The sequence below is a fragment of the Oncorhynchus clarkii genome, chromosome 10 (assembly GCF_045791955.1).
Source record: "Oncorhynchus clarkii lewisi isolate Uvic-CL-2024 chromosome 10, UVic_Ocla_1.0, whole genome shotgun sequence".
NCBI lineage: Eukaryota > Metazoa > Chordata > Actinopteri > Salmoniformes > Salmonidae > Oncorhynchus > Oncorhynchus clarkii.
The window spans coordinates 61,033,951-61,048,152 of NC_092156.1; the positions used below are offsets into that span (position 1 = coordinate 61,033,951).

General features: G+C 43.7%; 1 protein-coding gene across 1 annotated transcript in view; it reads left to right on the forward strand.

Moving 5' to 3' along the window:
• LOC139418901 (uncharacterized) overlaps window positions 1–5,074 on the forward strand; it is a 21,856-nt gene extending 16,782 nt beyond the window's left edge. Inside the window, exons 4-6 of the mRNA XM_071168683.1 lie at window positions 3,088–3,240; window positions 3,536–3,647; window positions 3,832–5,074. Coding sequence (XP_071024784.1) covers window positions 3,088–3,240; window positions 3,536–3,647; window positions 3,832–4,784 — 1,218 coding nt within the window. The 3' untranslated portion in view covers window positions 4,785–5,074. The remainder of the gene's footprint in view (window positions 1–3,087; window positions 3,241–3,535; window positions 3,648–3,831) is intronic.
• Window positions 5,075–14,202: the final 9,128 nt, after the last annotated feature.

Sequence of the window (14,202 nt, forward strand, 5' to 3'; positions counted from 1 at the left end):
GATCGTGACCCAGTGTCCACGTCATTGGGGCCTTCCGATTCAGAAAACCGCATCCTTTTCGATCAGGTATTGAACTCAAACAACAGAGCTAGAGTCCAGGCTCAGGGAGGAGGAGTCACATCAGGCAATATTAAAGAGAAACGGTTCCTCTGCATGTTCTGTAACAAAGGCTTCAGGTGCCTCCAGAATGTGGAGATCCACCAGAGGGTCCACACAGGGGAGAAACCATTCAGCTGTACCCAGTGTCACATGCGCTTCGCCCAGGCTGGAACCATGAAGCGGCACCAGAGGGTCCACACAGGGGTGAAACCCTTCAGCTGTACCCAGTGTCACATGTGCTTCGCTCAGGCTGGTGACCTGAAGAGGCACCAAAGGGTCCACACGGGAGAGAGGCCATTCACCTGTAATCACTGCGGGAAGAGGTTCTCACAGAGGAACTACCTCCGGATACACCTGCAAAAAAAACATTCCACTCCGTAACATAGAAAGTAACCATACCACTTGATAGCTTCTGACATTTAGATCAGTCCCTGCATTAAAGGAACACTCATTGAGATGATGTAGATGCAAAAAGTAAACAGCAGTAGTGGGTTAATTTCTACAACTAAGAGCGTTGAAGTGCAAGGCCCAGGCATTGTGGGAAATACAGTAACTTCAGAAAGTATTCAAACCCCTGGACTTTTTCCACATTTTCTGTCACTGGCCTACACACAATAACCCGTAATGTGAAAGTGGAATTATGATTTTTACAAATGAATAAAAAATTCTAAGCTGAAATATCATTAAGTAATCAACCCCTTTTGTTATGGCAAGCCTAAACAAGTTCAGGAGTAAACATTTGCTTAACAAGTTACATAATAAGTTGCATGGACTTACTCTGTCTGCAATAATAGTGTTTAACATGATTTCTTGAATGACTACCTCATCTCTGTACCCCACACATACAGATAATTGTAAGGTCCCTCAGTTGAGCAGTGAAAACACAAATTCAACCACAAAGACCAGGGAGGTTTTGCAATGTCGCACGAAGAACACCTAAAAAATATAAAAATGCTGTACATTGAAATATCCCTTTGAGCATGGTGAAGTTATTAATTACACATTGGATGGTGTATGAATACACCCAGTTACTACAAAGATACAGGTGTCCTTCCTAACTTATTTGCCGGAGAGTAAGGAAACTGCTCAGGGATTTCACCATGAGGCCAATTGTGACTTTAAAACAGTTACAGAGTTCAATGGCTGTGATGGGAGAAAACTCAGGATGGATCAATAACATTGTAGTTACTCCACAATACTAATCTAATTAACATGGTGAAAAGAAGGACCCCTGTACAGAATAAGAATATTCCAAAACATGCATCCTGTTTGCAATATGGCACAAGTAAAACTGAAAAAGATGTGGCTAAGAAATTAACTTTATGTCCTGAATAAAGTGTTATGTTTGGGGCAAATCCAACACAACATGTGCCACTCTTCATATTTTCAAGCATGGTGGTGGCTGCATCATGTTATGGGTATGCTTGTCAACAGCGAGGACTAGAATTATTATTATTTAATTTTTATCATAAAAATAATAGAGCTAAGCACAGGCAAAATCCTAGATGAAAACCTGTGTCCGTCTGCTTTCCAACAGACACTGGGAGACAAATTCACCTTTCAGCAGGACAATAACCTCAAACACAAGGCCAAATATACACTGGTTGCTTACCAAGACGACATTGAATGTTCCTGAGTAGCCTTAAATCGGCTTTAAAATTCTATGGCAAGACTTGAAAATGGCTTTCTAACAATGATCAACAACCAACTTGACAGAGCTTGAATGATGTGCAAATATTGTACAATCCAGGTGTGCAAAGCTATTCAAGATTTACCCAGAAAGACTCGCTGCCGAGTGTGATTCTAACATGTATTGACTCAGGAGTGTGAAAACTTATGTAAACTTCATATTTCTGTATTTCATTTTCAATGCATTTGCAAACATTTCTGAAAACATGTTTTCACTTTGTCATTATGGGGTATTGTGTGTAGATGGGCGAGGAAAAATATTTTTTGAATTCAGGCTGTAACACAACAAAATGTGGAATAAGTCAAGGGGTATAAATCCTTTCTGAAGGCACTGCATAAGGCATATACAGTGTAAGCCTAAAAAGTTTGTTACATAGTGTTTGTACTGTGTAAGCAAGTTTTTACCAACTCCAGTCCTCAAGTCCGCCAACAGAACACAGTCCTCAAGTCCGCCAACAGTAGCCCCTCAGAGGGCTTGATGATGAGTTGACAAGTTGAATCAGGTAGCCTAGTGGTTAGAGCGTTGGACAAGTAGCCGAAAGGTTGCAAGAACGAATCCCCGAGCTGACAAGGTTAAAAAACTGTCGTTTTGCCTCTGAACAAGGCAGTTAACCCACTGGTCCTAGGTCGTCATTGAAAATATGAATTTGTTCTTAACTGACTTGCCTAGTTAAATAAAGGTTAAATAAAAACATTAAAGGTGTGCTTGTCCAGTGCTACAATAAAAATGTGTTCTGTTGGGGGACATGAGGACTGGAGTTGGGAAACACTGTTGTAGGATATATGATATTCACACATACCTAGTTCATTACTTCCATTCAACTCCATTCAACTGAATACACATTAAGTTCATGCAGATTATTTGTTGAGACGTGTATGTGTAGTTTTCATATGGTGTATTTAAAACTTGTTTATGTTTAATAAACACAAAATGGGACTTTTCATTGAGACTCTTTTGTACACATCACATCTGATCTCACCCTATTCTACATACACACATCAGCGCTTTATAACCATTATACACTTACTAAATATACCTACACATACCCACATAACTAACACCTACTGTACACCTCATAGTTTAGTCAGGTTTGTCTGATGATGACTTTTGACTTATCAGAGCTGACTTGTTTTTATCCACCATGATGGGTTTAACAACAATGAAGTCATTCTGTAACTACAGTGTAGGACTCAAACATAGTGGGGATGGGTAAACACTCCATGTTGAACGTGTATGTATCTGTGTGTACGTACCTGAGGGAGTATGTCTGTGTAATCTGTATCACCTGTCTCTTCTAGGAGGAGGAGGGTTCAGAGATGCTGCTGGTGAAGGAGGAGGGTCTGGGGAACCCTGAGGGGACCATGGTCATGGAGGACAACCAGACTACACCTCCTCCTGAACCCACAGAGGAACCAGCTGAGCAGCACAGGTCCACACACAGTCTCACTGAGGTGAGCCCACTGTGAACTACTGTCTGAATGGTATTAGGTCAGGGCCTGTATACACAAAGTGTCTCAGGGCTGATCACAGATCATAATGAGAGTATGTTGGTGGGGAGCTGATCCTTGATCAGCACTTCTACTCTGAGAATCTTTATGGATATGGCCTCTGGTCTTGATAAATTCTGTCTTAAGTGTGGGACCATGTCTTTCAATTATCAAACCATTAAAGAGTGTCAAGTAATCAAATCAACTAACACATTTGCATTTCTTGGTCCAACATCCTCTCACTCTGTATCTCTAACAGTCAGTAGACATGGAGGATGGGAAGCCTGATCTTCTGCTGATCAAAGAGGAGACAATAGAGGATGGACCAGAGAGCATTGATCTGCTGAGTGGACTAAAGATGGGGAAGCAAGGTAAGAGAGAAATACATATAGCCTACATACAGTAATAGATCTTCAATAGGAATAGTGTTGCACCTGGCTATTGTTTTAAAGACTTTACAATGTGTGAACTTGAGCAGGTAATTGACAAACAAAACTCCATATGTAGAGTTCTCTGCCATTTTTGTAAAGTCTATTTTGTAACCTCTTCCTGCAGGTGGTTGGCTGGGGGCTAAAAGAGGAGATTGGGCGGCCATCTTGGATTCCCAGACTGGTGCAGCCAAGAGCCCAGGGGACGACATCACTGAGCAGGCCAGGACCAGAGGCGACATAGTGGAGGTCAGTGGATTGGACAGCGTCCTCAACTCTGGGCTGGGGAACAACACTGTTAACCACAACCAGAAACAGACGGTCGAACTCAAAACAACAACCAAACTTAATCTCCATGACAACAGACTGGCTGAGACCAGGACAAGGTTTAGATTTGGTCTGCAGGGACGGGGAGGTGTCCATATGCGGCAGGACAGAACAGACACAGACTCTGCTAGCGATGCTCCTTCCTGCTCCTATAGTTGTGATTCAAAGAGACTGTTGGCGCCTCAGTGTAACCCCCCAACAGGTGCTGCCTTCAGCCTGCCTTCTATAGGATCTATCAACTGGAACATGGACCCTGTGACAACACAGACACTTCCTGGCCTTAATCCTCCTCACACTCTCCTAATGTTAAACCAGACCTCAGACAATGCCAGTGCCTCAACACTAAATGGCTACACAAGCCCATTGACAAATGACAGTAGTGGTAGTAATGCTGTAAGCAGATCCGGTGACAAAGAGAAGCGCTTCCCATGTTCGTTCTGTGGGAAAGCCTTCAGTTTCCCTAAACAGGTGGAGATCCACCAGAGGATGCACACAGGGGAGAAACCATTCAGCTGCCACCTTTGCCAGGCTAGTTTCTCACACTCCTCCAACCTGAATAGGCACCAGAGGGTCCACACAGGGGTGAAACCCTTCAGCTGTACCCAGTGTCACATGTGCTTCACCCAGGCTGGTCACATGAAGAGGCACCAGAGGGTCCACACAGGGGAGAAACCCTTCAGCTGCCCCCAGTGTGAAAAGAAGTTCTCCCGCCAGAATCAGCTGAAGATGCACCTGAAGTTCCACACGGGATAGAGGCCTCCTACGCACTGCAGGAAGAGGTTCTCAGAGAGGAGCTACCTTAGGATACACCAGCTGAAAAAACATTCCACTCTTTAACATAAAAGTAATCATTCCACTCGATAGCTTCTGACTTTTAGATCAAATCCTACATTAAAGACAATTCATTTTAATTGTTGTCAGCAGAAAAGATCCACAGTTGCATTTGGAATAACGAGAGTAACAGATTTCAGTGTTGAATTTTTCTGGGTAGAATATTGCATCGAGACAATGTGACATATAAGGCATTTAAGCAATTCAAAAACGTTCCATTATAAATCTCAATCTGGGTCAGGTGGGCATCCTTTGAAAGCGTATTATATTTCCAACATGACTTGCTAAGTTCTAAAATACGATCTTACAGTGTTAGACTTTGACCACGCACTTTAGACAAACCGATCGCATTAGAATGGAGTCATAGCCTCCCGGGTGGCGCAGTGGTCTAAGGCACTGCATCGCAGTGCTAGCTGTGCCACCAGAGACTCTGGGTTCGAGCCCAGGCTCGACCGCGACCGGGAGGTCCATGGGGCGACGTACAATTGGCCTAGCGTCGTCCGGGTTAGGGAGAGTTTGGCAGGTCTCATCCTTGTCTCATCTCGCACCAGCGACTCCTGTGGCGGGCCGGGCGCAGTGCACGCTAACCAGGTCGCCAGGTGCACAGTGTTTCCTCCGACACATTGGTGCAGCTGGCTTCTGGGTTGGATGCGCGCTGTGTTAAGAAGCAGTGCGGCTTGGTTGGGTTGTGTTTCGGAGGACGCATGGCTTTCGACCTTCGTCTCTCCCGAGCCCGTCTCTCCCGAGCTCCCCTCCTGTAGCGATGAGACAAGATAGTAACAATTGGATACCATAAAATTGGGGAGAAAAAGGGGGGTACATTTTTTTTTATACATATACGTATGCGTTCAGGTGCTCTTCTAATTTTCTTCACAATACGCCAAACATGCTCATTCTGTTCAGGATGTGACACATGACATCCTTGTCACTGTATGGCGGCCTTCGGCATCTGCGGCGGAAGGTGGCCGAGCTACAGCGGTGTTTTGTCGGGCCGTCTCGTCCCGAAAATCGTACATCTCACAAAAACGTCTGTAGCGTCCGAACAGTTTGGCGTACAAAACTAATATTACTATGGAAAGATGGGGCTCTCTCACGATGTTCTCCGTTTTTCTCTGCGACCCACAAGTATCACAGGTAATCGGTGCCGATTTAAAACAATGAATGGCAGTATGGAGGTAGTTTTGTGCCTACCCCCAAAAAAAGAAGAATACACTAAGATCATATTTTCTAACTTAGTTAGTCATGTTGGAAATAGAATAAGCTTTAAAAGGATGCCCACCTGACCCAGATTGAGATTTATAATGGAACATTTTGCATTGCTTAAACAACAATGGTAATTGTGTTATGGTGGGAATACAGGGCTGTGTAAAATTTTAAAAAATAAAGTCTGCTTGCTTCAGTTCCTCAACTTCGAAGCTAGGAGAGCTCAAAAAGCAGCTTATATTTGAAGGCTCTTTCCTTGAATCATAAAAGTGCATTGAAATTATGTGGGAACTGCACAGTTTGGAGAGGTGTGTGGCCACTTGGAGACACCAGTTAGGCCTCTCACTCAAACCCTTGTAATTTTCCAATAAAATGATTTTCATGTTACTGAATACATCCAGAGTACTTTGAGATTTCGTTATCAACAAATGCGGCAAAATCCAGTAAAAGTCAAATGCACATCTAATCAAGTGTTCTGTTTGGATTCAGTCTTATCAGATGAACTGTTGTGTCCTCACCTTTGGAGATTATGGGGAAATGATCAGACAAGAGGGGTGCCAGGTATCCTAGTGGTTAGAGCGTTGGGCCATTAACCAAAAGGTTGCTAATTTGAATCCCCGAGCTGACAAGTTAAAAATCTGTCATTCAGCCCCTGAGCAAGGCAGTTAACCAACTGTTCCTAGGCCATCATTGTAAATAAGATTTTGTTCTTAATTGACTTGCCGAGTTAAATAAAGGCCAAATAAAATAAATAAATAAAGTGTCCCCTTTGAACTGTTACCATGGTAATGCATATACTTTTTATATTTCTTCTATAGGAAACATTTCAATATGACCTTTTCCATATAGGCCAATGTCCACAAGTGTAAAGGGTTAATGAGAAAGGAATGCACTTTATCAAGTTCATGACGATTTTTTTGTTGAGATGTGTATGTGTGGTTTTCTTATGGTGTATTTACAAATAGTTTATGTTTAATAAACACAAAAATTTGACTTTTCATTCGAAGACTTTCATTGAGACAATTTTGTATACATCAGGGCCTGTATCCACAAAGCCTCTAAGAGTAGAACATTTGTCATAAGTGCTGAGAGTAGATACATTTTTACTCCTACTCTGATGGGTAAAAATAAAAGCTGTGTGTGAAGCCTCTTTAGTGGTAAGAGCCATACCTAGTTGACAGAGTATTTAGGAGACATCATGAGGTGTCCTAACCAGCTAAAAGTTACCAGCAGGTGTCTTGATAATAGAAAAAAAGCAGCATTTCAGTGGTTCCTGCACCACATGCAATTGCTTTGGAGTCTTTGAAGTGGTTAAAATAATGTTTTGATTATTCTAAATGAACAATCCATAAATAATCTAGACCTACATGCAACAGTATCTCTTGCAGTTTTTGTATGTATAAACTGGAAGTAGAAGCCAAAATGTTGTTATTCAATAGTTTACGCCAATTGGGGGAGGGGTGGTCAGGTTAGTGGAAATTAATAAAGAAAAACACATTTTCAAAGATGTGTATATGTATTTTATATGTGCAGTTGAAGTCCGAAGTTTACATACACCTTAGCCAACTACATTTAAGATCAGTTTTTCACAATTCCTGACATTTAATCCTAGTAAAAATTCCCTGTCTTAGGTCAGTTAGGATCACCACTTTATTTTAAGAATGTGAAATGTCAGAATAATAGTAGAGAGAATTATTTATTTCAGCTTTTATTTCTTTCATCACATTCCCAGTGGCTCAGAAGTTTACATACACTCAATTAGCATTTGGTAGCATTGCCTTTAAATTGTTTAACTTGGGTCAAATGTTTTGGGTAGCCTTCCACGAGCTTCCCACAATAGGTTGGGTGAATTTTGGCACATTGCTCCTGACAGAGCTGGTGTAACTGAGTCAAGTTTGTAGGCCTCCTTGCTTGTACACACTTTTTCAGTTCTGCCCACACATTTTCTGTGATGGCCACTCCAATACCTTGACTTTGTTGTCCTTAAGCCATTTTGCCACAACTTTGGAGTATGGTTGGGGTCATTGTCCATTTGGAAGACCAATTTGCGACCAAGCTTGAACTTCCTGACTGATGTCTTGAGATGTTGCTTCAATATATCCACATAATTTTCCTGCCTCATGATGCCATCAATTTTGTGAAGTGCACCAGTCCCTCCTGCAGCAAAGCACCCCCACAACATGATGCTGCAAACCCCGCGCTTCACGGTTGGGATGATGTTCTTCGGCTTGCAAGCGTCCCCCTTTTTCCTCCAAACATAACGATGGTCATTTTGGCCAAACAGTTCCATTTTTGTTTCATCAGACCAGAGGACATTTCTCCAAAAAGTACGATCTTTGTACCCATGTGCAGTTTCAACCCGTAGTCTGGCTTTTTTATGGCAGTTTTGGAGCAGTGGCTTCTTCCTTGCTGAGCGGCCTTTCAGGTTATGTCGATATAGGACTCGTTTTACTGTGGCTATAGAAACCTTTGTACCTGTTTCCTCCAGCATCTTCACAGGGGCCTTTGCTATTTTGGGATTGATTTGCACTTTTCGCACCAAAGTATGTTCATCTCTAGGAGACAGAATGCGTCTCCTTCCTGAGTGGTATGACGGTTGCATGGTCCCATGGTGTTTATACTTGCGTACTATTGTTTGTAAAGATGAACGTGGTACCTTCAGTCATTTGGAAATTGCTCCCAAGGATGAACCAGACTTGTGGAGGTCTACAATTTTTTTTCTGAGGTCTTGGCTGATTTCTTTTGATTTTCCGATGATGTCAGTAAAGAGGCACTGAGATTGAAGGTAGGCCTTGAAATACATCCACAGGTATTCCTCTAATTGACTCAAATGATGTCAATTATCCTATCAGAAGCTTCTAAAGCCATGACACAATTTTCTGGAATTTTCCAAGATGTTTAAAGGCACAGTCAACTTAGTGTATGTAAACTTCTGACCCACTGGAATTGTGATACAGTGAAATAATCCGTCTGTAAACAATTGTTGGAAAAATTACTTGTCTCATGCACAAAGTAGTTGTCCTAACTGACTTGCCAAAACTATAGTTTGTTACACAGAAAGTTTTAATGACTCCAACCTAATTTTATGTAAACTTCCAACTTCGACTGTATGTGTGTGTATGTATTTGTGTGCATGGTGGTGGCATTCGGAAAGTATTCAGACCCCTTGACTTTTTCCACATTTTCTTACGTTTACAGCCTTATTCTGAAATTGATTACATTTATTTTTTCCCTCATCAATCTACACATAGTACCCCATAATGTCGAAGCAAAAACAGTTTTTTTGCTTCGACATAGTACAAAACTGAAATATCACATTTACATAAGTATTCAGACTCTTTACTCAGTACTTTGTTGAAGCACCTTTGGCAGCGATTACAGCCTCAAGTCTTCTTGGGTATGACGCTACAAGCTTGGCACACCTGTATTTGGGGAGTTAATCCCATTCTTCTCTGCAGATCCTCTCAAGCTTTTTCAGGTTGGGAGCGTTGCTGCACAGCTATTTTCAGGTCTCTCCAGAGATGTTCGATCGGGTTCAAGTCCAGGCTCTGGCTGGGCCACTCAAGGTCATTCAGAGACTTGACCAGAAGCCACTCCTGCGTTGTCTTGGCTGTGTGCTTAGGGTTGCTCAACGATGAGACAGCCTATAGCTAGGAGGTCAGAGACCTGGCAGTGTGGTGCCAGGACAACAACCTCTCCCTCAACGTGATCAAGACAAAGGAGATGATTGTGGACTACAGGAAAAGGAGGACAGAGCACGCCCCCATTCTCATTGATGGGGCAGCAGTGGAGCAGGTTGAGAGCTTCAAGTTCCTTGGTGTGCACATCACCAACAAATTATCATGTTCCAAACACACTAAGACAGTCGTGAAGAGGGCACGACAAAGCCTATTCCCCCTTAGGAGACTGAAAATATTTGGAATGGGTCCTCAGATCCTCAAAAGGTTCTACAGCTGCACCATTGAGAGCATCCTGACTGGTTGCATCACTGCCTGGTATGGCAACTGCTGGGCCTCCGACCGCAAGGCACTACAGAGGGTAGTGCGTACAGCCCAGTACATCACTGGGGCCAAGTTTCCTACCATCCAGGACCTCTATACCAGGCAGTGTCAGAGGAAGGCCCTAAAAATTGTCAAAGACTCCAGCCACTCTAGTCATAGACTGTTCTCTCTGCTTACGTATGGCAAGCAGTACCGGAGCACCAAGTCTAGGTCCAAAAGTCCAAAAGGCTCCTGAACAGCTAATCAATGGGCTACCCGGACCCCTCTTTTACACTGCTGCTACTTTCTGTTTATTATCTATGCATACTCACTTTAACTCTATCTACATGTACATATTACCTCAATTACCTTGACTAACCGGTGCCCCCGCACATTGACTCTGTACCAGTAACCCCTGTATACCCCCTCCCAGCTGCCCACTGCACTGAGGATAGGAAACTCTGTCACCACCGATAAATCTACTATAATTGAGAATTTCAATAAGCATTTTTCTCCGGCTGGCCATGCTTTCCACCTGGCTATCCCTACCCCGGTCAACAGCACTGCACCTCCCACAGCAACTTGCCCAAGCCTTCCCCATTTCTCCTTCTCCCAAATCCAGTCAGCTGATGTTCTGAAAGAGCTGCAAAATCTGGACCCCTACAACTCAGCCGGGCTAGACAATCTGGACCCTTTCTTTCTAAAAAAAATTCTGTCTAAATAGTTGCCACCCCTATTAATAGCCTGTTCAACCTCTCTTTCGTGTCGTCTGAGATTCCCAAAGATTGGAAAGCAAATGCGGTCATCCCCCTCTTCAAAGGGGGGGACACTCTTGACCCAAACTGCTACAGACATATCTATCCTACCCTGCCTTTCTAAGGTCTTCGAAAGCCAAGTCAACAAACAGATTACCGACCATTTCAAATCCCACCGCAACTTCTCTGCTATGCAATCTGGTTTCAGAGCTGGTCATGGGTGCACCTCAGCCAAGCTCAAGGTCCTAAACGATATCTTAACCGCCATCGATAAGAAACAATACTGTGCATCCGTATTCATTGACCTGGCCAAGGTTTTCAACTCTGTCAATCACCACATCCTCATTGGCAGACTCAATAGCCTTGGTTTCTCAAATGATTGCCTCGCCTGGTTCACCAACTACTTCTCTGATAGAGTTCAGTGTGTCAAATCGGAGGGCCTGAGGTCCGGGCCTCTGGCAGTCTCTATGGGGGTGCCACAGGGTTCAATTCTTGGGCAGACTCTCTTCTCTGTATACATCAATGATGTCGCTCTTGCTGCTGGTGAGTGTCTGATCCACCTCTACGCAGACGACACCATTCTGTATACTTTTGGCCCTTCTTTGGACACTGTGTTAACAACCCTCCAGACGAGCTTCAATGCCATACAACTATTCTTCCGTGGCCTCCAACTGCACTTAAATACAAGTAGAACCAAATGCATGCTCTTCAACCGATCGCTGCCTGCACTGCCCGCCCGTCCAGCATCACTACTCTGGACGCTTCTGACTTAGAATATGTGGACAACTACAAATACCTAGGTGTCTGGTTAGACTGTAAACTCTCCTTCTAGACTCACATCAAACATCTCCAATCCAAAGTTACATCTAGAATTGGCTTCCTATTTCACAACAAAGCATCCTTCACTCATGCTGTCAAACATACCCTCGTAAAACTGACCATCCTACCGATCCTCGACTTCGGCGATGTCATTTACAAAATAGCTTCCAATACCCTACTCAATAAATTGGATGCAGTCTATCACAGTGCCATCCGTTTTGTCACCAAAGCCCCATATACTACCCACCACTGCGACCTGCCCTCGCTTCATACTCGTCGCCAAACCAACTGGCTCCAGGTCATCTACAAGACCCTGCTAGGTAAAGTCCCCCCTTATCTCAGCTCGCTGGTCACCATAGCAGCACCCACCTGTAGAACGCGCTCCAGCAGGTATATCTCTCTGGTCACCCCCAAAGCCAATTCCTCCTTTGGCCGCCTCTCCTTCCAGTTCTCTGCTGCCAATGACTGGAACGAACTACACAAATCTCTGAAACTGGAAACACTTATCTCCCTCACTAGCTTTAAGCACCATCTGTCAGAGCAGCTCACAGATTACTGCACCTGTACATAGCCCATCTATAATTTAGTCTAAACAACTACCAATTCCCCTACTGTATTTATTTGTTTATTTATTCATTTTGCTCCTTTGCCCCCCATTATTTCTATTTCTACTTTGCACATTCTTCCACTGCAAATCTACCATTCCAGTGTTTTACAATATTGTATTTACCTCGCCACCATGGCCTTTTTTTTGCCTTTACCTCCCTTATCTCACCTCATTTGCTCACATTGTATATAGACTTATTTTTCTACTGTATTATTGACTGTATGTTTGTTTTACTCCATGTGTAACTCTGTGTTGTTCTATGTGTCGATCTGCTTTGCTTTATCTTGGCCAGGTCGCAATTGTAAATAAGAACTTGTTCTCAACTTGCCTACCTGGTGAAATCAAAATAAATCAAAATACAAACTCACTATTGTTATTTTACTGCTGCTGTTTAATTATTTGTTACTTTTATTTTAAATGTTTTACTTATCTATTTTTTTTACTTTACTTTTTTATTTTCTTAACTTCTTACAGCGTTGTTGGTTAAGGGCTAAGGGCTTGTCAGTAAGCATTTCACTGTAAGGTCTCACCTGTGGTATTCGGCGCATTTGTGACAAATAAAATTTTATTTTATTTGTTGTCCTGTTGGAAGGTGAACCTTCACCTCAGTCTGAGGTCCAGTGCGCTCTGGAGCAGGTTTTCAACAAGGATCTCTCTGTACTCTGCTCCGTTCATCTTTCCCTCGATCCTGGTTAGTCTCCCAGTCCCCACCACTGAAAAACATCCCCACAGCATGATGCTGCTACCACCATGCTTCACTGTAGGGATGGTGCCAGGTTTCCAAACTCTAAGCGGGCTGTCATGTGCCTTTTACTGGGGAGTGGATTCAGTCTGGCCACTCTACCATAAAGGTCTGATTGGTGGAGTGCTGCAGAGATGGTTGTTCTTCTGGAAGGTTCTCCCATCTCCACAGAGGTTCTCTGGAGCTCTGTCAGAGTGAACGTTGGGTTCTTGGTCACCTCCCTGACCAAGGCCCTTCTCCCCTGATTGCTCAGTTTGGCTGGGCGGCTAGCTTTAGGACGATTCTTGGTGGTTCCAAACTTCTTCCATTTAAGAATGATGGAGGCCGGGCCTCCTGAGTGGCGCAGTGGTCTAAGGCGCTACATCGGAGTGCTAGCTGTGCCACTAGAGATTCTGGGTTTGTGTCCAGGCTCTCTTGCAGCCGGCCGCGACCGGGAGACCCATGGAGCAGCGCACAATTGGCCCAGCACCGTCCGGGTTAGGGGAGGGTTTGGCCGTCCGGGATGTCCTTGTCCCATCGCACATTAGCGACTCCTGTGGCGTGCCGGGCACACTGACACAGTCGCCAGATGTACAGCGTTTCCTCCGAACACGTTGGCGAGGCTGGCTTCTGGGTTAAGTGGGCATTGTTGTTAAGTGGGCATTGTTGTTAAGTGGGCATTGTTGGCTTGGCTGGGTTGTGTTTCGGAGGATGCACGGCTCTCGGCCTTTGCCTCTCCCGAGTCCTTACGGGAGTTTCAGCGATGAGACAAGACTGTAACTATCAATTGGATACCACAAAAGCTGGGGAGAAAAAAGGGGTAAAAAAATAATGATGGAGGCCACTGTGTTTTTGGGACCTTCAATGCTGCAGATATTTTTTGGTACCCTTCCCCAGGTCTGGCCTTGACACAATCCTGTTTCTGAGCTCTACGGACAATTCCTTCGACCTCATGATTTGGTTTTTGCGCTGAAATACACTGTCAACTGTGGGACCTTTTATATAGACAGGTGTGTGCCTTTCCAAATCATGTCCAATCAATTTAATTTACCACAAGTGCACTCCAATCAAGTTGTAGAAACATCTCAAGGATGATCATTGGAAATAGGATGTACCTGAGCTCAATTTCGAGTCTCATAGCAAAATGTCTGAAACCTGTTTTCGCTTTGTCACTTTGGAGTATTGTGTGTAGATTGATTAGGCTAAAAAATAATTTCATACATTCTAGAATAAGGCTGTAACGTAACAAAATGTG